The 23,833-nt window shown below is 40.0% G+C and overlaps 1 protein-coding gene across 1 annotated transcript in view; it reads left to right on the top strand.

Annotated features, from left to right (window-relative positions):
• LOC124794665 overlaps positions 1-23,120 on the top strand; it is a 465,391-nt gene extending 442,271 nt beyond the window's left edge. The window contains exon 7 of the mRNA XM_047258197.1: positions 16,509-23,120. Coding sequence (XP_047114153.1) covers positions 16,509-20,570 — 4,062 coding nt within the window. The 3' untranslated portion in view covers positions 20,571-23,120. The remainder of the gene's footprint in view (positions 1-16,508) is intronic.
• The last annotated feature ends 713 nt before the right edge of the window (positions 23,121-23,833 follow it).

Genomic DNA, 23,833 nt, shown 5'->3' with positions numbered 1-23,833 from the left:
TTTTGCTTTTGTTGATGTTAATCTTATATAAATTCTATGTGCCTATTATTCTTGGCAAATTGGTTATGCTTCTGAATGTGAACTAGCTTCCTATTGGGCAAATAGTCAGTATTTATAATGCTATGTATCGAAGATTCTTTGTACAAGAAAACAGTCGAATATTTGTGACTTTTCTCAAACAAATGGCAGACAAAATAATGTATCGGCGTCATTATGGCCGCGACTTTTCTTGTAGCAATGCGTTAGCTATCTATGTGCCAGACAGAAATGTATAAAATATGATGACATCAACACGTGTGCTACATAGGAAACTACAACTACTTGATAACTCGATTCAGTCGAGTTGACTGACGAAAGAAGCAAACGAATAGCATATGGGCTGACTGGTGGGAAAGCACGGGCAGCAATGCGGGCGACCCCGGAAGAGGGGGCTGCGTGCTCCGCATGGCTCTCATATGTATCCACCACTGTACAATGGACTATGGTTCCTTGGCAGTGTAAAAAATTTAAGCTTCTAAGTCAATACAATAAAAAGATATGGGCATTTATGTCACATATTTTAATACTTGCAAACTCACTCTTCAAAACCTGTAGGGTACTGCCAGTTGACCAAGAATCATGAAATTTGGCAAGGAGCAAAGTTTCACAGTACAAGTAAATAGAAAAAAATTTGAAAATTGTTAATTTACAATTAGATCACTTTTTTTCCATCACTACCTTACATTGTATTCATAATCCATCAAAAATCTCATGACCTACTGGTGGGATTTTGATCTGGTTTTCAGGAACAGGTGGACTGATTCATGAGGAAGGCTTTTGTATATAACTTACAAATATTTTATGGTTATTGGCTGGGGTACGATTAAGTGAAGTGATCTGCTACTGTGAAAGTAATGTCTTTGCTATCTAGCTGTGATAGGTGTAATGCTGCCAAACTACCATGCCATGCCAGTACTAGCATCACAGATCCTTTACAAACTGCTCATTCTACATACAAATGTTCCCTGACAGTCTGTGCCTACATGTACAGCATCTGTAATGCTTCAAAGCTAATAAATACTGGTAACTGATGCAGGATTCCACTTCCCTTGTTTGAGAAGAGGTTTCAATATCCCATAAAATATAACCCTTCCACAGAACAATTCAACACTCATGTAACAATAACATCCCTACAGCTGGCTGTACTGTTTTCTTGTGTTGAGACTTCTGTCAAGTCTTAGCAGTAATCACAGCAGGGACAAGAGCAGATGAAGTAATGCATCTGCAATCACCAATCAGCATAGCATGTTAGTATAACTCCAAAATTAATAAAATGCATGAAAAATTACTATAGCAAATGTGAAATTGTACAAAAATTTAGAATTTAATTTGAAACACACTCAAAAGTTTGGATCTCCTGGGACTGATATCTTGTCAGTATTGATATTGACAACAGGCAAAAATCATTTGGATGAACAACCTGTACACACAATTAAGTTTGTACAGAACCCTGGGAGTGCAAGTCATACTTGCTCTCTCTCTCTCTCTCTCTCTCTCTCTCTCTCTCTCTCTCTCACTCACTCACTCACTCACACACACACACACACACACACACACACACACACACACACACACACACACACACACACACACAACTTTTTTTACTTAGTGTGAAAAAGCTGCACCCTGTAAAGAATTCTAAAATACAATATTTTTGAGTTTCTTTAAACTAGAAAAATTATTCCTACATTAAGTGGCTTATGTACACTAGTACTGGACTGCAGAATGTTTATAGCTTCAGATGGCATTATGTTCATTAAAAGATCCCACACACCAAGAAACACTCTTAATGTGGCTGAACAGCATACTTCATTTCAACATTCTAAGTGCAGTGTAAAATAGGGATCATTTGAAAATGATGACAGATAGATATTACCTGCTAATGATTCACCATGTACTCAAGTAAACAGCAGAAAGTAGATATATGGTGAGGTATAGGGGGTGTTGTAACCCACAAATAAAAACACATTGTCACTGCTACAACAAGTTACTTTTTTTATGCAAGTACAATACAGAACAAGTGAGTACAATGTTTGTGGTGCCATGTGGCAAGGAAACAGTATCAGAGTTTAATGAAGAAATAAGCCACATGAGGAGCCAGAGCTGAATGAGAGCAAGTGCCAGTAAGCACTTGCATACATAGGTGCACATTGCATGGGGTGCTGAATGTGCCTGCATAGTCATGATGCGCTGTCACCCAAATCACCTCCTAGCAGCACTGATGGAGATGCCAGCCAGTGCATGAACATTGGTGATAGTTTGCTGGTTACCCAACCCATTCATCCCTGTGGGAGCAACAAATTGCACCTCAGCACGCAACCCATGCCAAGCTGGGCATCCGGGTAGTGCCCTGTACCAGGTCAATAGGCCAATATCATTTGGGTGCTGGATGGCCTCTCCAGCTTGACCAGCTCCTGGTCAGCATGGACAGGATTGTATGGCCAGAAGGTTCCCGTGCAGCAGCATGGTCAGCATTGTGGTGGCTCTGTCACAGGTAGTGACATGACACACTATGTCTGTGTTGGGACCTGGCATGGAAGTAAGCAGTATAGGTTGGGGCAGCACCAATGGAGCCAATACCACAGCATGATTGTCTGCTGACATCTGGTCCATCTCAGGCAGCCTACAAACAGAGAAAGATGAAAGTGGGACCATGTGCAATGCACAGGGGAGGGAGGGTGAAGGCAGGAACAGCTCGGGAGCAGGAAGCGAGGAAGCAGAGTGTGTGACAGAGGAGTGATGAAGGACACTGCTGACATAGTTACTGCCAGAGGATCCACAGGAGGGGTGGCCAGGCCCCTGCTGCAGGTGCAGTTGATTTTGATGGCATGTCACTGTACAGGCCCCCATGTCCAATGTGAAAACACAACAACCTCGCTACTGCTGGACAACCACTGAAATCCACCTGTTCTGGCACCTGAATTCCCACTCAAGCACGAGGCTGCCCAGCCAAAAAAGGGGAGCTGGCATCATGGATTCCCCCCAGGTGATGGCAGCATGAGGTGGAGAATCATGTTGGTCTGACAGCTCTGGAGGAGTTCCGCCAGTCCCTTTCCCCTATTGACGTCAACCTACACTCCTGGAAATGGAAAAAAGAACACATTGACACTGGTGTGCCAGACCCACTATACTTGCTCCGGACACTGCGAGAGGGCTGTACAAGCAATGATCACACGCACGGCACAGCGGACACACCAGGAACCGCAGTGTTCGCCGTCGAATGGCGCTAGCTGCGCAGCATTTGTGCACCGCCGCCGTCAGTGTCAGCCAGTTTGCCGTGGCATACGGAGCTCCATCGCAGTCTTTAACACTGGTAGCATGCCGCGACAGCGTGGACGTGAACCGTATGTGCAGTTGACGGACTTTGAGCGAGGGCGTATAGTGGGCATGCGGGAGGCCGGGTGGACGTACCGCCGAATTGCTCAACACGTGTGGCGTGAGGTCTCCACAGTACATCGATGTTGTCGCCAGTGGTCGGCGGAAGGTGCACGTGCCCGTCGACCTGGGACCGGACCGCAGCGACGCACGGATGCACGCCAAGACCGTAGGATCCTACGCAGTGCCGTAGGGGACCGCACCGCCACTTCCCAGCAAATTAGGGACACTGTTGCTCCTGGGGTATCGGCGAGGACCATTCGCAACCGTCTCCATGAAGCTGGGCTACGGTCCCGCACACCGTTAGGCCGTCTTCCGCCCACGCCCCAACATCGTGCAGCCCGCCTCCAGTGGTGTCGCGACAGGCGTGAATGGAGGGACGAATGGAGACGTGTCGTCTTCAGCGATGAGAGTCGCTTCTGCCTTGGTGCCAATGATGGTCGTATGCGTGTTTGGCGCCGTGCAGGTGAGCGCCACAATCAGGACTGCATACGAACAAGGCACACAGGGCCAACACCCGGCATCCTGGTGTGGGGAGCGATCTCCTACACTGGCCGTACACCACTGGTGATCGTCGAGGGGACACTGAATAGTGCACGGTACATCCAAACCGTCATCGAACCCATCGTTCTACCATTCCTAGACCGGCAAGGGAACTTGCTGTTCCAACAGGACAATGCATGTCCGCATGTATCCCGTGCCACCCAACGTGCTCTATAAGGTGTAAGTCAACTACCCTGGCCAGCAAGATCTCCGGATCTGTCCCCCATTGAGCATGTTTGGGACTGGATGAAGCGTCGTCTCACGCGGTCTGCACGTCCAGGACGAACGCTGGTCCAACTGAGGCGCCAGGTGGAAATGGCATGGCAAGCCATTCCACAGGACTACATCCAGCATCTCTACGATCGTCTCCATGGGAGAATAGCAGCCTGCATTGCTGCGAAAGGTGGATATACACTGTACTAGTGCCGACATTGTGCATGCTCTGTTGCCTGTGTCTATGTGCCTGTGGTTCTGTCAGTGTGATCATGTGATGTATCTGACCCCAGGAATGTGTCAATAAAATTTCCCCTTCCTGGGACAATGAATTCATGGTGTTCTTATTTCAATTTCCAGGAGTGTATATGAACCCAAAAAAAGAGCCTCATCCAGAGAAACATCAGCCACATATTTCCACATCTGTGTCTTGAACATGTGTATGAGGCTTTTGGCATCAATGGGGTGAAAAGGTGGTGATGGCAGATGGTGAATGGCATTGTGGCAGAAGAAAGTGGTGGGAACAGAACTGTGGTCCATTGTCCAACACCAGTGTGAGAGGAAGACCTTCTATAGTGAAAATTCTGCTGAGCATGGCAGCTGTGACTTCTGCACTTATTTGTTGAGGGATTCCAACACACAGAAAGTTGGAGTGTGCATCAATGACAATCAACCATGTCGTATCCAAGAAGGATCCTCCAAAGTCAACATGAACCTGCTCCCAAGTGCAAGAGGGTATTGGCCAGAAACAAAATGTCTGGCAGGGTGTCATATGCTGTTGTTCACACTGAGAACAGCTGTGAACAAGATACTCGACTTGCTATTCAATACCCAGCTAGTACACATGGTGCTGGGTGACTCGTTTGGTCCCAAACCCAGGGGTCCTTGTGTAGGAGCTGTAGGATTGTTGGGCACAAAGGTTGCAATGGGACCACCCAGGGAGGCTGTTGGCCAGTATTGAGGAGGATAATGCTGTCCACCAGAATGAGCCAGTGAAGATGAGAATTGTGGTGCAATGGGTTGGCGTTCCAACCGAGAATGTGCCCAGCCCCGCCTTTTAGGATGTACTGCCACACTTTCATAATAGAGAAAGTGTACATTGCCTGTGGACCCTCTTTGTCCAAGTGGAAGTACCACAAAATTTCATCTTTGTTGAACTCTGGTTCAGGTCCTTTTGGGAGATAGGAAAGGGTGTCCACATTGGCCTGTTCTGTGGTGTTGTGGTAGAGAATTTCATAATGATACCTGTTAAGAAAAAGTGCCCAGCATTGGAGGATTGGAGGCTGTGGGCAGTCCTCTCCAGGAGCTTTGCTGATGGGCTGAAGAGAGAAAGTAATGGCTTATTATATGTGATGAGGTAAAACTTTTCTATAGAAGAAAACATGGAATTTCTTCAGTGTGATGATAATTGCAAGGGCCTCTGTTTTGATTTGCAAAAATTTATTTTGCATGGTATTGAGTGTCTTTGATTGGGTGTTCTGAGCTGTGAGCCAGGACAGCCCCCAGGTCCCGGTCAGATGTGTCCATTGTCACCACCAACTGTTTGCCCAGGTGACACATGGCAAGACAGGCAGCTGATATGAGGGCCTGCTTCAGAGTCCTGAAAGACTGCTTGGACAGTTCTGAGTGGACAAAAGTGGCAACCTTCTTCTGTAAATTCTTCGGTGACTGTGCAATCAACACCATACCCAGGATGAATTTGCCATAATATGTGATCTTCCCCATGAAAGATTGGAGCTGCTTTAGATTTATGGGATGAGGAAGTGCAAGGATGGCTTCAACCACCTTCTGTGTGCATTGAATACCATTGCAGGAGATGACATTTCCTAGATATTCCATCAGTGGTTGAAAGAAAACACTTCTCAAGATTTCATTTGAAGCCTGCAGACTGGAGAGCATGAAAAGCCGCCTCAAGTTTGCTAAGTGTTCTGCCCTTCTGCAATTACCACAATTTTGTCAAAGTATTTTATGCAGCTGAGGACACCCTCTGACAGTTGTTCAAGGGGTCTTTGAAAAATTGCTGGGGTGCTGGCCACCCCAAAAACTAAGCATTGCAACCAATATGACCCATCCAGCATGTTGACTATGAGGACTTTTTGTGATTCTTCATCCAGAGTAAGCTGTAAGCAAAGGTTCAGTAAGATCAGTTTTTTAAAAAATGCTGTCCTGTTAGTGCCAAGAAAAGTTTGTCACGTTTTGGAATGAGGTACATGTCAATCTCTCACTGAGAATTAACAGTAACCTTAAAATCTCCACATAGGCACAATTTTCCCAGTGGTGTTTTTATAATAACTAAGGGTGTTTCCCACTCACTCACAATGGTTTAATGACATCCAAGGCTATCAACCTGTCTAGTTATTTTTGAGGCATTCTGATATGTGAATGACATGGGTGATGTGCAGAAGAAGGGGGGAGTGCTCAAGCCTTTAAAGTGATGTGAACCACAAAGTTTGTCGCCTTAACAAGTCACCCAGAGAAAATCTGAGTATTCCTTACTGAGGTCGTCCAGTTCATGAAATGATATTTGTTCCAAGACCAGGTGGGCAGAGTCCTTGATGACAAATCTGAAGGCTGAGTAAGCGTTGAGACTGAAAAGATTCTCTGTGTGTCACACATAGTGAGTATGACAAAGTTTATGAGGTGACACACCTGGGCTGGAGGATGTTGACAAAATAACATTACTGACCAGTTGGTCCTGATGTGGTGCATGTCATTTATCCCAAGCATGACAGACTGACATGAGATCTCCTTCTATCTGGCATGCATTGCACTGTGCCCACCTATCAGGGCAGTCATCTTGACATGTTTTCGAAAACGTTCCCGGCACGAAAGTAGAATGCGCTGGTCAGGGGACCAAGATCGCTTTCCTCATTTTTGAGACTGGGTTGGAGCCCAGCAGTTGCCACATTTGCTACTTCAGCTAGGTTGGATTCATTTTCTGGGTCTGAAGCAACAGGCACTATGTCACCCCCCATTATCTAACCACCTGCTCACAGCATGGGAAACTTCACAGTATTGAGCTACTTTTGACATCTCCTCCAACAAAGGGTCATCAGAGTCTATAGCTTCCTGCCATATTTCTTCATAAGGAGCCCCTGAATGATGGCATTCTGAATCATCACTTTGGCATATAGTTCTTTATGTACAGGAGAAAACAAAATGGCATTTCCTACTGAGTCCCTGCAGTTCAGGCACTCATTCACAGTAGGATTGGTTTGCCTGTTTATGATACTGTTAAAACTCCACAAGGGGTACAATGACATGGTAGTGGTGGTGAAAGTAGGCACAGAACAAAACACATATTTCGTCAAAGGACAGATGCACCAGTTCCATGAGAGGGTTCAGTTTGCACAAAATCTGGTTTGCACTCAGCACTTTGACCATGTTGGGATCCATTACCTCAAACATGGTGAAAAACAATCAGAAGTGTTTCTTCTAGGCCTGCCACTCTTTTGCTATTCATTGATAGTTGGGATGGTGGAAGAGTTAAGGCTGACTGACAGGAGAGCAGAGCCTCCTAACATTACTGTCCCTCTAACTGCTTTTGGAAAAATTGCTGGAGCATCACTTCCATTGACACATCTGGTGAGGCAGCCTGGGGTACAGGGTCCATGATTGCAAAACGAGCATGAAAAAATGCATATGACCATCACCAATTGTGTTGCATCCCACGACATAAAAATGTACCATCACTGGTAGAACAAGTATTTTTTTGGATTGTAGGTACAAGATAGAACAAGCAAATATAATGTTCATGGTGCCATGTGGCAAGAAAGCAGTAACTCAGTTTAATGATGTAATAAGTCATACACAGAGCCACAGCTGAACAGAGCGAGCCTGAGTTAGTGCTCACCTACATAGGTACACATGGCAGGGGGAACTGAATTGACTGCACAGTCATTGTGTGCTGTCACCTAACCACTATGCTGCTCCCTAACGATCACTGATAGAGCTGTCAGCTGGTGGCCAATGCTTCGGTGGTAGTTCTGTAGTTGCCACAGGTTACATAACAACTGTGGTCAGTTTTACAAAATGCACACCATTCACATGTAGAAGACACTGAACAAGGTTTCAGTTTATACACATTGTATATTAAAAAAAAAAAAAAAAAACCATGAACCACGGACCTTGCTGTTGGTGGGGAGGCTTGCGTGGCTCAGTGATACAGATAGCCGTACCATAGGTGCAACCACAATGGAGAGGTATCTGTTGAGAGGCCAGACAAACATGTGGTTCCTGAAGAGAGGCAGCAGCCTTTTCAGTAGTTGCAAGGGCAACAGTCTGGATGATTGACTGATCTGGCCTTGTAACAACAACCAAAATGGCCTTGCTGTGCTGGTACTGTGAACGGCTGAAAGCAAGGGGAAACTACAGCCGTAATTTTTCCCGAGGGCATGCAGCTTTACTGTATGATTAAATGATGATGGCGTCCTCTTGGGTAAAATATTCCGGAGGTAAAATAGTCCCCCATTCAGATCTCCGGGTGGGGACTACTCAAGAGGATGTCGTTATCAGGAGAAAGAAAACTGGCGTTCTACGGATCGGAACGTGGAATGTCAGATCCCATAATCGGGCAGGTAGGTTAGAAAATTTAAAAAGGGAAATGGATAGGTTAAAGTTAGATATAGTGGGAATTAGTGAAGTTCAGTGGCAGGAGGAACAAGACTTCTGGTCAGGTGACTACAGGGTTATAAACACAAAATCAAATAGGGGTAAAGCAGGAGTAGGTTTAATAATGAATAGGAAAATAGGAATGCGGGTAAGCTACTACAAACAGCATAGTGAACGCATTATTGTGGCCAAGATAGATACGAAGCCCACACCTACTATGGTAGTACAAGTTTATATGCCAACTAGCTCTGCAGATGACAAGAAATTGAAGAAATTATTCAGATAGTGAAGGGAGACGAAAATTTAATAGTCATGGGTGACTGGAATTCGAGTGTAGGAAAATGGAGAGAAGGAAACATAGTAGGTGAATATGGATTGGGGCTAAGAAATGAAAGAGGAAGCCACCTGGTAGAATTTTGCACAGAGCACAACATAATCATAGTTAACACTTGGTTTAAGAATCATGAAAGAAGGTTGTATACATGGAAGAACCCTGGAGATACTAAAAGGTATCAGATAGATTATATAATGGTAAGTCAGAGATTTAGGAACCAGGTTTTAAATTGTAAGACATTTCCAGGGGTAGATGTGGACTCTGACCACAATGTATTGGTTATGACCTGTAGATTAAAACTGAAGAAACTGCAAAAAGGTGAGAATTTAAGGAGATGGGACGTGGATAAACTGACTAAACCAGAGGTTGTACAGAGTTTCAGGGAGAGCATAAGGGAACAATTGACAGGAATGGGAGAAAGAAATACAGTAGAAGAAGAATGGGTACCTTTGAGGGATGAAGTAGTAAAGGCAGCAGAGGATCAAGTGGGTAAAAAGATGAGGGCTAGTAGAAATCCTTGGGTAACAGAAGAAATATTGAATTTAATTGATGAAAGGAGAAAATATAAAAATGCAGTAAATGAAGCAGGCAAAAAAGGAATACAAATGTCTCAAAAATGTGATCGACAGGAAGTGCAAAATGGCTAAGCAGGGGTGGCTAGAGGACAAATGTAAGGATGTAGAGGCTTATCTCACTATGGGTAAGATAGATACTGCCTACAGGAAAATTAAAGAGACCTTTGGAGATAAGAGAACGACTTGTATGAATATCTAGAGCTCAGGTGGAAACCCAGTTCTAAGCAAAGAAGGGAAAGCAGAAAGGTGGAAGGAGTATATAGAGGGTCTATACAAGGGCAATGTACTTGAGGACAATATTATGGAAATGGAAGAGGATGTAGATGAAGATGAAATGGGAGATACGATACTGCGTGAAGAGATTGACAGAGCACTAAAAGACCTGAGTCGAAACAAGGCCCCCGGAGTACACAACATTCCACTAGAATTACTGATAACCTTGGGAGAGCCAGTCCTGACAAAACTCTACCATCTGGTGAGCAAGATGTATGAAACAGGTGAAATACCCTCAGACTTCAAGAAGAATCTAATAATGCCAAGCCCAAAGAAAGCAGGTGTTGACAGATGTGAAAATTACCGAACTATCAGTTTAATAAGTCACAGCTGCAAAATACTAATGCGAATTCTTTACAGACGAATGGAAAAACTAATAGAAGCCAACATCGGGAAAGATCAGTTTGGATTCCGTAGAAACACTGGAACACGTGAGGCGATACTGACCTTACGACTTATCTTAGAAGAAAGATTAAGGAAAGGCAAACCTACGTTTCTAGCATTTGTACACTTAGAGAAAGCTTTTGACAATGTTGACTGGAATACTCTCTTTCAAATTCTAAAGGCGGCAGGGGTAAAATACAGGGAGCGAAAGGCTATTTACAATTTGTACAGAAACCAGATGGCAGTTATAAGAGTCGAGGGACATGAAAGGGAAGCAGTGGTTGGGAAGGGAGTAAGACAGGGTTGTAGCCTCTCCCCAATGTTATTCAATCTGTATATTGAGCAAGCAGTAAAGGAAACAAAAGAAAAATTCAGAGTAGGTATTAAAATCCATGGATAAGAAATGAAAACTTTGAGGTTCGCCAATGACATTGTAATTCTGTCAGAGACAGCAAAGGACTTGGAAGAGCAGTTGAATGGAATGGACAGTGTCTTGAAAGGAGGATATAAGATGAACATCAACAAAAGCAAAACGAGGATAATGGAATGTAGTCGAATTAAGTCAGGTGATGCTGAGGGAATTAGATTAGGAAATGAGAAATTAAAGTAGCAAAGGAGTTTTGCTATTTGGGGAGCAAAATAACTGATGATGGTCGAAGTAGAGAGGATATAAAATGTAGACTGGCAATGGCAAGGAAAGTGTTTCTGAAGAAGAGAAATTTGTTAACATCGAGTATAGATTTAAGTGTCAGGAAGTCATTTCTGAAAGTATTTGTATGGAGTGTAGCCATGTATGGAAGTGAAAAATGGACGATAAATAGTTTGGACAAGAAGAGAATAGAAGCTTTCAAAATGTGGTGCTACAGAAGAATGCTGAAGATTAGATGGGTAGATCACATAACTAATGAGGAAGTATTGAATAGGATTGGGGAGAAGAGAAGTTTGTGGCACAACTTGACCAGAAGAAGGGATCGGTTGGTAGGACATGTTCTGAGGCATCAAGGGATCACCAATTTAGTATTGGAGGGCAGCGTGGAGGGTAAAAATCGTAGAGGGAGACCAAGAGATGAATATACTAAGCAGATTCAGAAGGATGTAGGTTGCAGTCGGTACTGGGAGATGAAGAAGCTTGCACAGGATAGAGTAGCATGGAGATCTGCATCAAACCAGTCTCAGGACTGAAAACCACAACAACAACAACATATTAAAAAAATGGCTACGGTTCATGTCAAAATTTCAATCTCCTTGTAAGTTGCAAAACATTAACCATTATCAGTTAGGCATATAATATTTATGCAGAGACTAATAATGTTATAAAACTGTGATGAAAAATGATGGGAAGTTACACACAACTCAGTCCAAACTAGCAGCTCAACATAGATACAAGCCATGAACTTTGCTGCTAACTATAATTTTTGGTTGTGATTTGAATGGAAATTACTTCATGTATCATAAGAATCTGGAGTATCCCTGCAGTTCTGTCTGAAATTAATGAGTTAACAACCACCACATGAAGAAAACTGTATGAGTTCAAGAAAGAACAGGAAAGGGAATTTATTAGAATCATAGTTGTGAAACAAATACTGCCTTCAACAATTATGTGGTAAATATAATTTGCTCTTACTCCCTTCTATTTGCATACTTTAGGGTGCATTACTCCTCCTGGAAATTTTGTGGTGCCAAAATCAACATCACATGGAAACATTGACAAATTAAATGATTGCAGTTTTGTGAATTCCTGACGAATTACAAATGTTTGTCTTGCAGAGATTCAAATTTACATTACTGTATGCAGTGGGCAATGCTCTTGCCATCTGAGCTTTAAGAGCATACATCACAGTCTGTTTCCTTTCCTGAGTCTGCTTTTCTGATTCCACAGACACACTCTTATATAGATTTCTGAGCAGAGGCCAAGGAAGAAATAATGTGATGGAAAGCAATTAAGCTATATCCTGTGGGTTGTTATCATTCTACTTGACTAAAAATACAAAGACAAATAATAAGAGAACAATTACTTACAAAAATGCAAAATAGTGTACTGAAGCACCTCCCTCCCCATGAACCATGGACCTTGCCATTCGTGGGGAGGCTTGCGTGCCTCAGCAATACAGATAGCAGTACTGTAGGTGCAGTAACAACAGAGAGGTATCTGTTGAGAAGCAAGGTAAATGTATGGTTCCTGAAGAAGGCAGCAGTCTATGCAGTAGCTGCAGGGTAACAGTCTGGATGATTGACTGATCTGGCCTTGTAACATTAACCAAAATGGCCTTACTGTGCTGGTACTGTGAACGGCTGAAAGCAAGGGGAAGCTACAGCTGTAATTTTTCCCGAGGTCATGCAGCTTTACTGTATGATTAAATTATCATGGCATCCTCTTGGGTAAAATATTCCAGAGGTAAAATAGTCCCCCATTTGGATCCCCAGATGGAGACTACTCAGGAGGACATCATTATCAGGAGAAAAAAATTGCTGGTCTACAGATCGGAGCATGGAATGTCAAATCCCTTAATTGAGGAGGTAGGTTAGAAAATTTAAAAAGGGAAATCGATAGGTTAAAGTTAGATATAGTGTGAATTAGTGAAGTTCATTGGCAGGAGTAACAATACTTCTAGTCACGTGAATACAGGTTTATAAATACAAAATCAAATAGAGATAATGCAGGAGTAGGTTTAATAACGAATAAAAAAGTAGGAGCATGTATAAGCTGCTACAAACAGCATAGAGAACACATTATTGTAGCCAAGATAGACATGAAGCCCACACCTACCACATTACTACTAGTTTATATGCCAACCAGCTCTGCAGATGATGAAGAGATTGAAGAAACGTATGATGCAATAAAAGAAATTATTCAGATAGTGAAGGGAGTCAAAAATTTAATAGCCATGGGGGACTGGAATTTGATAGCAGGAAAAGGAAGAGAAGGAAAAGTAGTAGGTGAATATGGAATGGGGGTAAGGAATGAAACAGGAAGCCACCTGGTAGAATTTTGCACAGAGAATAACTTAATCATAGCTAACACTTGTTTTAAGAATCATGAAAGAAGGGTACATATGTGGAAGAGGCCTGGAGAAACTGGAAGGTTCCAGATTGATTATATAATGTTAAGACAGATATTTAGGAACCAGATTTTAAATATTAAGACATTCCCAGTGCAGCAGTGAACTCCGATCATAATTTATTGGTTATGAACTGTAGATTAAAACTAAAGAAACTCCAAAAAGGTGAGAATATGAGGAGATGGGACCTGGCTAAACTGAAAATACCAGAGGCTGTAGAGAGTTTCAGAGAGCGTATTAGGGAACGATTGACAAGAACGGGGGAAAGAAATACAGTAGAAGAAGAATGGGTAGCTTTGAAAGATTAAATAGTGAAGGCAGTAGAGGATCAAATAGGTAAAAAGACAAGGTCTAGTAGAAATCCTTGGGTAACAGAGGAGATGCTGAATTTAATTGATGAAAGGAGAAAATACAAAAATGCAGTAAATGAAGCAGGCAAAAAGGAATACAAATGTCTCAAAAATGAGATCAAGAGGAAGAGCAAAGTGGCTAAGCAGGGATGGCTAGAGGACAAATGTAAAGAATGTTGAGGCATATATAACTAGGAGTAAGATAGATACTGTCTACAGGAAAATTAAAGAGACCTTTAGAGAAAAAAGAGTCACCTGTATGAATCCCAACAGTTCAGATGGAATACCAGTTCTAAACAAAGAAGGGAAAGCAAAATGATGGAAGGAGTATATAGAGGGTCTTTACGAGGGCAACGTACTTAAGGAAAATATTGTGGAAATGAAAGAGGACATAGATGAAGATGAAATTGGAGGTATGATATTGTGTGAAGAATTTGACAGAGCACTGAAAGACCTAAGTCGAAACAAGGCTCTGAAAGTAGACAACTTTCCATTAGAACTACTGATAGCCTTGGGAGAGTCAGCCATGACAAAACTGTACCATCTGGTGAGCAAGACGTATGAGACAGGTGAAATACCCTCAGACAACTCCAATCCCAAAGAAAGCAGATGTTGACAGATGTGAAAATTACCAAACTATCAATTTAATAAGTCACACAAATTCTTTACAGACAAATGGAAAAACTGATAGAAGCCGACCTAAGGGAAGATCAGTTTGGATTCAACAGAAATGTTGGAATACATGAGGCAGTACTGACCCTACAACTTATTTTAGGAGATAGGTTAAGGAAAGGCAAACCTACATTTCTAGCATTTGTAGACTTAGAGAAAGCTTTTGACAACGTTGACTGGAATACCCTCTTTCAAATTCTAAAGGTGGCAAGGGTCAAATACAGGGAGCAAAAGGCTATTTACAATTTGTACAGAAACCGGATGGCAGTTCAATAGTCGTGGGACATGAAAGGGAAGCAGTGGTTGAGAAGGGAGTGAGACAGGGTTGAAGCTTATCACTAATGTTATTCAATCTGTATACTGAGCAAGCAGTAAAGGAAACAAAAGAAAAATTTGGAGTAGGAATTAAAGTTCAGGAAAGTGAAAAAAAACTTTGAGGTTTATCGATGACATTGTAATTCTGTCAGAGACGGCAAAAGACTTGGAAGAACGATTGAACAGAATGGACAGTGTCTCGAAGTAGAATATAATATGAATGTCAACAAAATCTAAATAATGGAATGCAGTTGAATTAAATCAAGTAGTGCTGAGGGAATTAGATAAGGGAATGAGACACTCAAAGTAGTAGGTGAACTTTGCTATTAGAGCAGCAACTGATGATGGTCAAAGTAGAGAGGATATAAAATGTAGACTGGCAATGGCAAAGAAAGCATTTCTGAAGAAGAGAAATTTGTTACCATTGAGTGTAGATTTAAGAATCAGGAATCCTTTCTGAAAACATTCGTATGGAGTGTAGCCATATATGGAACTATAACATGGATGATAAATAGTTTAGACAAGAAGAGAATAGAAGCTTTTAAAATGTGGTGCTACAGAAGAATGCTCAAGATTAGATGGGTAGATCATGCAACTAATGAGGAGGTACTGAATAGAATTGGGGAGAAGAGGAATTTGTGACACAACTTGACTAGGTGAAGATATCGGTTGGTGGGACACATTCTGAGGCATCAAGGGATAACCAATTTTGTATTGGTGGGAAATGTGGAGGGTAAAAATTGTAGAGGGAGACCAAGAGATGAATACACTAAGCACGTTCAGAAGGACATAGGTTGCAGTAGTTACTCCGAGAAGAAGAAGCTTGTATAGGATAGAGTAGCATGGAGAGCTGTATCAAACCAGTCTCTGGACTGAAGACCAAAACAACAATAAAGCACCTGTTAGACATCAGCATCTGCTGCAACAAATCTTGAAATTAGTGGGTTCATGCATCAGAAGACATAAATTTTGTACACTCTACAAAAATAGCAGTAACTACATCACATTGTTATTTCCTTTCCTGACTGATTATAAGGAAAGGTCAATATTTTATGTAGGCAGCAACAAATCCCCAGATGTCCGTTTTGAAAGTTCCCATTAAATCAGTCACATTTTTTATTCATAGAGGTAAAACTTCATGTTATTAATCATCTCTTTTCTATTTCCTTGCTTGTAATTTTGCTCTTTGCTGTGCAAATGAAAAATTAAAATGAAAAAATTTCCTTAGGTCTCATCAATTGCAGCAGAAACTGAAACTGGTTTTCTATATGTAGTAAATTAAATTAATATAAAAATTTTGTTTTGCCTCTTTCTTCATTAATTATTTTACGTATATGTGTTTAAGACTATCGTAAAATAATAATATATTTGCTCAGATTGTAATCTGCACTGAAGCTAGAGTTGTAAATGTAGACGGATGTAACAGTTGCTCAAATTGTAATTTGCACTATAGCTGAAATTGTAAATGTATACTGATGTATCCAATGTGTGTCTAAACAGTGCCCCAAGGAAAATAAATAAATAAATAATACATTGAAATATCTGTGAGCATTTTGCAAAATCTTTTAATAAAATCAGTTCTTGTTCAATTTAGAACTCTAGCAGTAATCTAGATTCTTCATTTGTGTTTCATTAGATGATACAGGACATTATTTTGATGACAGCAGCTTGTTATGAAAAATAAGCATTATTGTAGTCGATTATGAGGGTACTGAAAACACGGTAGAAACTTTTTGTAATATTAATCATCCTCATTTTGTTGCAGATTGGTAAGGATAGTCTGAAACGAGGTCATAACATGGCCGGCACTACAAGATCACCAAAAATATCAAAATCTGACTCTTTCAATGACTCTGGAGTTGGGGATTACCCAACACTGAAGGTGACAAATTCACCAAAAAGTTCTCTGGCAAGGAAAGATGTGACAAAGCCAGATAAAGGTGCTCGAGTAAGTCCTACTTCTGGAGTTGTGGTAAAACCTGAGAGAATAAAAAAAGTGGTTGGAAAGACAACAGTGATTGCAAATAAATCTTCAATAGATGAGCCAGATGTTTCACTTGAGACTGTAAATAAATATCAGAAGTTTGGTGTCAGAGTATTGCCTGAGTCATCAGATTCACTGAAAAATGTTAGTGCATCAGTTCAAGGCAATGTTGAAGTTAACAAAGAACAACAGACCGTAAGGCAAGGTACAGTCCCAGATATTGTGTATACTGCTGCTGTTGAACCAGAGCGCCATCAGAATGAAAAGAATATAATGCTAGAAAAAGTGGTTACAAGAAGTGGAAGTAATGAGGAGGACAATAACACAGGCAATAATTCATCTTCAAATAGAGCAAAGCACAGTGAAAGTGTAACTGTAAAAAATAGCCTACATGATGACAGTGTGCAAACAGCAAATTCTTTAATTTATGATGAAAGAGCAATTGATGTTGGACCAGTCACAGAGCATCAAGAACCAACTGCTTCTTTTAAACAAGATGCAAAAAAAGAAGTTGAAAAATTTTATTCAAAGAGCACAGATAGTGACACCTCACCTGAAGGTGCAAAAGAACACAATGTTAAATTATTTCTTAGCAAAGGTCTGCAGAATCTTAAAGAAAAGCTACATCCAGATAGAAGAAAGAATAATTCATCTGAAAGTCCTTCCTTGAGTGGTAATGAAGTGAAAAATAAAATGACCAGCATGCAGAGTGGCTGTTTTTCCTCAGACAGTGAAGAGATTGATGATGATAGAATATTTTCACTGGAAGGTGAGTCTAAGAAAACAGAAAAGAAACTGAGGAAAGACAACAGCTCAGAAGTAAAGGAGATCCATTGTAATTTTGAAGTGCCAACAGACATTCCAGAAGAAGTACAAAGAGCTGCAATGGCTGCTCGTTCCAATAGAAAAGCACCTGCCATTGCTGCAGCTGTTGCAAATGCATCATTAAGTGACCTAAACAGGATAAGTGACAGCAAAGCAAATGAATCAAGGAAAAGTTTGAGTGAAGACAGTTCAAGCGATTATGAAGCAATGCCAGGAATTGCATCTGATAGCTTAGGAAGACCACCTAAAAGACACAACAAAAGGAAAGCTCCCCTTCCCCCTGCGGAGGACTATGAAGGAGGTATCAACAGAATAAGGGAGTCTGGAGACCCTGCATTAAGACATAAAATGACAGGAATAGAAAGCCCAACTTCTGCTTTCAGTTCAGGGGAAAATCAAGCTAGCAACAATGTCAATGGTCCTGAAGTGCCTGACAGCTCAGTAGTTGGAAATGTTGCAACACATACTAAAAGAAATCTTGTTAAGGATTTTGGTGGATGTGAAGATAAATCACCAGAAACTTTTACTCTTGTACCGAACATTCCAGGTGGCACCACTCAAAAGATTGGCCATGACATTTCTGGAAAAGATATTACTAATATAACAGTTAATATAAATTCAGCTGAAACTGTTCAGTCCTTTGTCCCAAAGGCAAATGTTCATGGTGATGTGGGAAACACTAACATACACAATGGTGTAATTCCTGCTGACAGCAGTTCTAGTGGTACATCGACAATGGAAACGAGGAACCTCGACTATGACAGTGTCAACATAAGTAACACAAACTCTGATTCTGATTCAGACCTTGAGAGGATTGAAGCAGACTGTGGCTATGAAGGCAAGAAAAACAAGAAAGGAGGCACAACAATTGAGCTCAATTCCTCTCATATCACAATTCATCACAGTCCATCAAACACATCTCAAGTCTGTTCAGAAATTGAAAGTGAAAGTACTCGTAAGGCCGCATCACTAGGAGATCTTTCAAGACTTGACACTGAACAGCCAATGAGTATTCTAGAGAGAGCAGTGTCACTTGATCTGGCAGAAGGTGGAACACCAATTGGCACAAAAAAGAGGAAAGCACCACTCCCACCAGGTGAAGACTATCTTGGAACTACTCAAGATGGTGAGGAAGGTGTCTCCTACAAAAAAGAACCAAGACTAGATGGTGCAATGGACACTTTCCAAAGACAGCGTTTAAAAAAATCATCAGACTGGGGTACCTTAGAAGAAGCTCTGAAACAGAGTGAAAATTTCCTGAGTAAACCAAGCCACCCTAAAGATGGGAAGGAATTTTTAGAAATTTCTAAAGTATATACATCTGACGAATTGTCTGATGCAAACAGCAAACTTATACCATCAAATGAGTTTTCATTGTCTGATTCACAAGTGTTGCAAGAAGGTATGAGCAAAACAAGAACAAGCAGTCACTCTTTACCTGATGCAGTTTCTCAAGAATTTAATATGACAGCTACTGGAACTGTAAATTTTGACAACACAACACCAGTGAAAGCTATCGGCTCTTATGCAAGTGAACCTAATGAAATTAAAGACCAGCAACAGAAAATGGTGCTTCACATAGAATCAGATTTACAGGAAGGAACTGATAGTATCCCTGGCTCTCAAATGAATTTATCATCATCATCATCAGACCAACAGAGCAGTTCAGGAATATCTTATTCTCTTCAGCCAGAGTTAAAAGATACTCCTTCAAGACCAATGAGGCTGGCAAGTTCTAAGAAAGTCATGAACACTGATCCTGCTTCTTTAAAACTGGATTCTTACAAACAAATGCCATCTGGTGTTTTGAGTTCAACTCCTCTCACAAAAAGAGGAATTCCAAATAAAGATCAAGAAAATTCATTTATGGATATAATGAATTCTTCTCCAATTTCACATGAAAAGGGCATAAGTCTACAAAGCACTGCTGTAGATAATCAACTCCCTCCACATAGTGAAGGCAGTGTTGATACCACTATAGTGACAGATTCAAGGACACACAACATTTCTTCAGATATAGCATCTAAAAGTAACACAGTCTCAACTACAGACCCTTTTATGACAGCAACAAGCAGTGTACAGGCATCCATTGGTGGAATACTCAGTCAAGAAGATCTAATGTGGAGTAAAGAAACACCACCACCAGACTTGCCAACAACACCTGTACCTGTATTAAGTCAGGTATCTTCCTTTGTTCCTTCTTCTACTTCTATGACATACATTACAGAAATTCAAGTAGTTACAAGTGATGATGGCACTAAGCCTAAACACACACTATCTGACATCAGCCAGTCTTCTGGCTTGTCAGTACCAGCATCTTTGCATCTAGATAAAGGCTCTCCTAAAATTACATACCAGGGTGCATCTACAAATCCACATTCTTCAGCAAAATTAGAAATTAATGAAGCTGAAATTGATACATCAGATATGTCATACCAACAGTCAAAAAACAATGTAACAATAACAGCTATTAAGGCAGACATAGCATCAGACAATGCAACACGAGAAACCAGACAAAGCTTGCATATAGCGCCAAATAACAATACGAACAGCATAGTAGATAGAAAAGGTAAACTTCCAAGGCCGCCTGTACCACCACGCAAATCAGAAATATTGTCATTAATGTCTTCAAACAACGTTGCTCAAGCTGTCATGCATCAAGACATACAGCCCTCGACAAGTACAGTTGAAAGACCACACACAGTCACTCAAAGTGCACAGGGTGACAGCAGTGGCAGATTCATCACATTTTCAACACTAACACCAAGAGGTGGACTAGGAACTGAGGGCAATGTTGGTAGACACAACAGCAGTTTTGAGCAGTGGGTGTTTTTGGATGAAGGGAATAGAGAGACTCCAACAAACCACAATGGAATAGAAAAAGCTATTGGAAATGTAAATGACTCACCCATAATGAAACATTCTTCATTTCTTACATTCCCAAATAACGGAGCAAGTAGATCACAATCTGTTACCCATATTTCATTTGACACTAAAAAAGATAGCGCAGATAACTGAAATCAATGAAAATTCTTTTTTTTACTTCCATGTTATTAAAAAAAATTGAATACTGAATTAAACTGATGCAGTGTACTTCATAGATGACAGCTTATTAAAGAGGTAACTGGCTTGAATTACCAAAGTTTAGTGGGAGTCATGTTCAGTTAAGAAAGTAAAATGTCTGTGTATATTTTTCATTATACAAACTTTCTTTTATTGTTAAATATTCTCATTCACCAATACTGATGAGGGACAAATATCTTCTACAAGAAGCCTTTGTTGAAATAACAGTGAACTGAATTCCTCATTTTTCACTAAAGGTAGTGTATACTGTGCTAAGCACATTTTAAGTATGACACGTGAAATGTATCATGAATGCTATTATAACTAAGTTAGTTGTGTCTGCATTTTAGAAGTCATTGTTGAAACTGAAGGTGCTAATTTTAAAAACTGTGTTTAATTGATGACACAGACACATATGTTACAACCTCATTTTTTTCTATACATATACACATAATTCTTCATTAATGTGAGCTAAGAGTTTTACTTATGTGGTTCTAAGCATTCTTTCTCTGTTTATAGAAATGTATACTATGTATACTTACTTTTTGCTGGCATTATCTATTTGGAGAGTACTTAACACAAAACTGTCAATTAAGATAAGTGTTTTGTTTTTTATAAATATGTGAAAGTAATTACTGTCTAAAATTAATTTCATGTAAAAGCTGCAGTTTGAGGAAGAAAACTTAAGAATCCTTATTGTGCTTATCCACTTATGAAAGAAAATATTCTAAAAGAAAGAAATGTATCTGTTTGTTTATATTCCACTTCAGAGTTTTACTTGAAAATGAATTCATTTTAATTTCCCTTTTGATCAACAACCTACACACAGTTAGTTTCATAGACACTACTTCAACTCTAAAATCTCAGTTTGTGCCAGTAAGTCCTTGTGTAAATGTTAAAAAAGAGAATGTAAGTGTACAGTTCTCATTCCAGTGTTTTCATTAATTGTACAGAATTTTCATTCATCAATATTGTTACAAACTACTGTACAGATTAGAAGTATTTCAGTACAAATTTAAGGTTTGTAATAACTTTTTTCTGCAAAAAATAAATATGCTTTCAACAAATACAATGAAAACTTCCTTCAATCAGGATATTAAATGTAGAAGCATATAAGATGACTTACAGATTTTAAAAGACAGTAGGTAGAAAATGCTAAGCCATATGTAGGGTGTTTAACATGAAAAAAGTCTAATTGACTGCAAGCCAAATATGGGAAAAGAACAAGAACTGGTGGAACAAGCAAATAAGCACTTGTGTTTACAAGAACAACAGACCAGAAACATAATCTATAGAAAACAAAATAAATCTTACAAAGTGTAGTCAGGCAGGTGTGAAAACCATTCCACTGACAGGATTAGCTGCATCAGTGTCAGAAATGGAACCAGATTGCTTTTCATGACACACAATAAATGTCTATAGATTTTCATTTATTTTTTTTTTTGGTCCTAGATAAAGAGGTTCATTAGTTACATTTTTTTTAACATTTGTATCATTGCTGTCCCAATTTTCACATCACCCAAATGAAATTCTTTTTCTTTGTCACACTGGTATAATTTGGTGCTTAAGCATTTGCTAGATCTCACTAAAACTTGTTTTATATTATCTGCACACCTTATTGCCATCTTTTTGTCTGTAGCTGAATGTCTAGTGGTTATCATTACTGCCCCTAGGCCATGGGGTTCGATTCCCAGTCTGTTCAGAGATTTTCTTCACTTGAGGACTGAGTGCTATGTTGTGCCCAATATTACATCTCATCATCATGATCATCAATGAATGAGTTGCCAACATGGCATCAAATAGAAATACTTACAACAGACAGTCAAACAACTCTGGACAAGGTCTCTGGCCATTACTTAATTTCATTTCTCCTCTTGTAATTAGACCACTACTAGTTTCTTCAAAAATATTCAGTTCTCCTTCACTACTTCTCTGTGTGCTGGTGTGATATAATCAACATTATCTAGGTATGTGAAATTCATAAGCATTAACTATGAGAGGTTTAGAAACTTAACAATGACTTGAACGTGATATTTTTACCTAACTTCTTATGAATGACCTCCTTTAATTGAAGAGACTTGTTTCTTGATACATCCATAACCTTATTTGAACAATCAAAATAAGAAGGAAATTTTAAGAGACAGCTTGAAACCAGTTCCTCATGCATCTGTCCCTGTTAGATCAAATCAAATCAGTCCCACCATAGTCTTGCTGGCACCCTGCATATGTACTAAGTATTTTATCACACCTACAAATTATTGTGTAACTACAACTTTACTTAAGAAAATTTGAATTTGACCAATCACTCTCTCTGTCTCATATGCGAGATATATATTAAGTAGCTAAGTCTTTCTGTGGTGTACAAAAGTGATGATAATTGTGGACAGAGACTACCATGACTGAAAACTGAAGAAATATGTAATAAATGTGTTTGTACAGCTTATTTTTCTTATAACAGATACTGTATATAAATATATATGAAATATAATTGAACTTTTTTAAATATGTTGTTTTTTAATGATTTTTTTACCAGTGTGCATCCAGTTAACCCCGGTTTTCTCTCTCTGGTATACATTAGCTTTACAATTTAGACACCAAGTAGCACCAATACAAAGATTATTTTTAATCCACAGCTGCTCTATAAATTTGTTACACTGTGACATTTGCAACTGTAGCATTATATAATCCACTCTGCCCCTTTTCCATTGTTAGAAATGGTATACTAAACCAATCTCAGTTGTACCATCAATTTCAACATTGCATAGTAGTGTGAACTGTTTACTGCTATGGGCCAACTGTGAAATGTACCCAATTACCGCCTCCCTCCCCCCCCCCCCCCCCCCATCCTTCCCTACACACATATTGTGTATATTATTAATAATGAGGTAATATATCAAAGTTGGAATTAATAATATGTAACGCAAAATAAAAATTATTATCATGAGTAAAAATTAACATAAGGTAAACAAAAGTAAAGAGGTTATCAAAAAACCTTGAATTTAGTAAACTTGTATTTCTCCTTTGAAGTTTAGATAGGTAATAGGAAAACTGAGAAGTCTGTAACAGTTGGAACAAATGGGCTAGCCTTTAACTTGTATTCTTTGTAAAAGTCATAATTTAAATTGTTTAAGAGTGCAAGGTTGATAATTAAAAAAAAAACAAATAAATAAAAAAGATACTAATACAGAAAAGTACTGTTGAGGGAAATGGCAACAAGG

The sequence above is a fragment of the Schistocerca piceifrons genome, chromosome 4 (assembly GCF_021461385.2).
Source record: "Schistocerca piceifrons isolate TAMUIC-IGC-003096 chromosome 4, iqSchPice1.1, whole genome shotgun sequence".
NCBI classification, from domain to species: domain Eukaryota; kingdom Metazoa; phylum Arthropoda; class Insecta; order Orthoptera; family Acrididae; genus Schistocerca; species Schistocerca piceifrons.
Note: the sequence above shows the minus strand (reverse complement) of the source record. Positions and strands in the feature narration are given on the sequence as shown.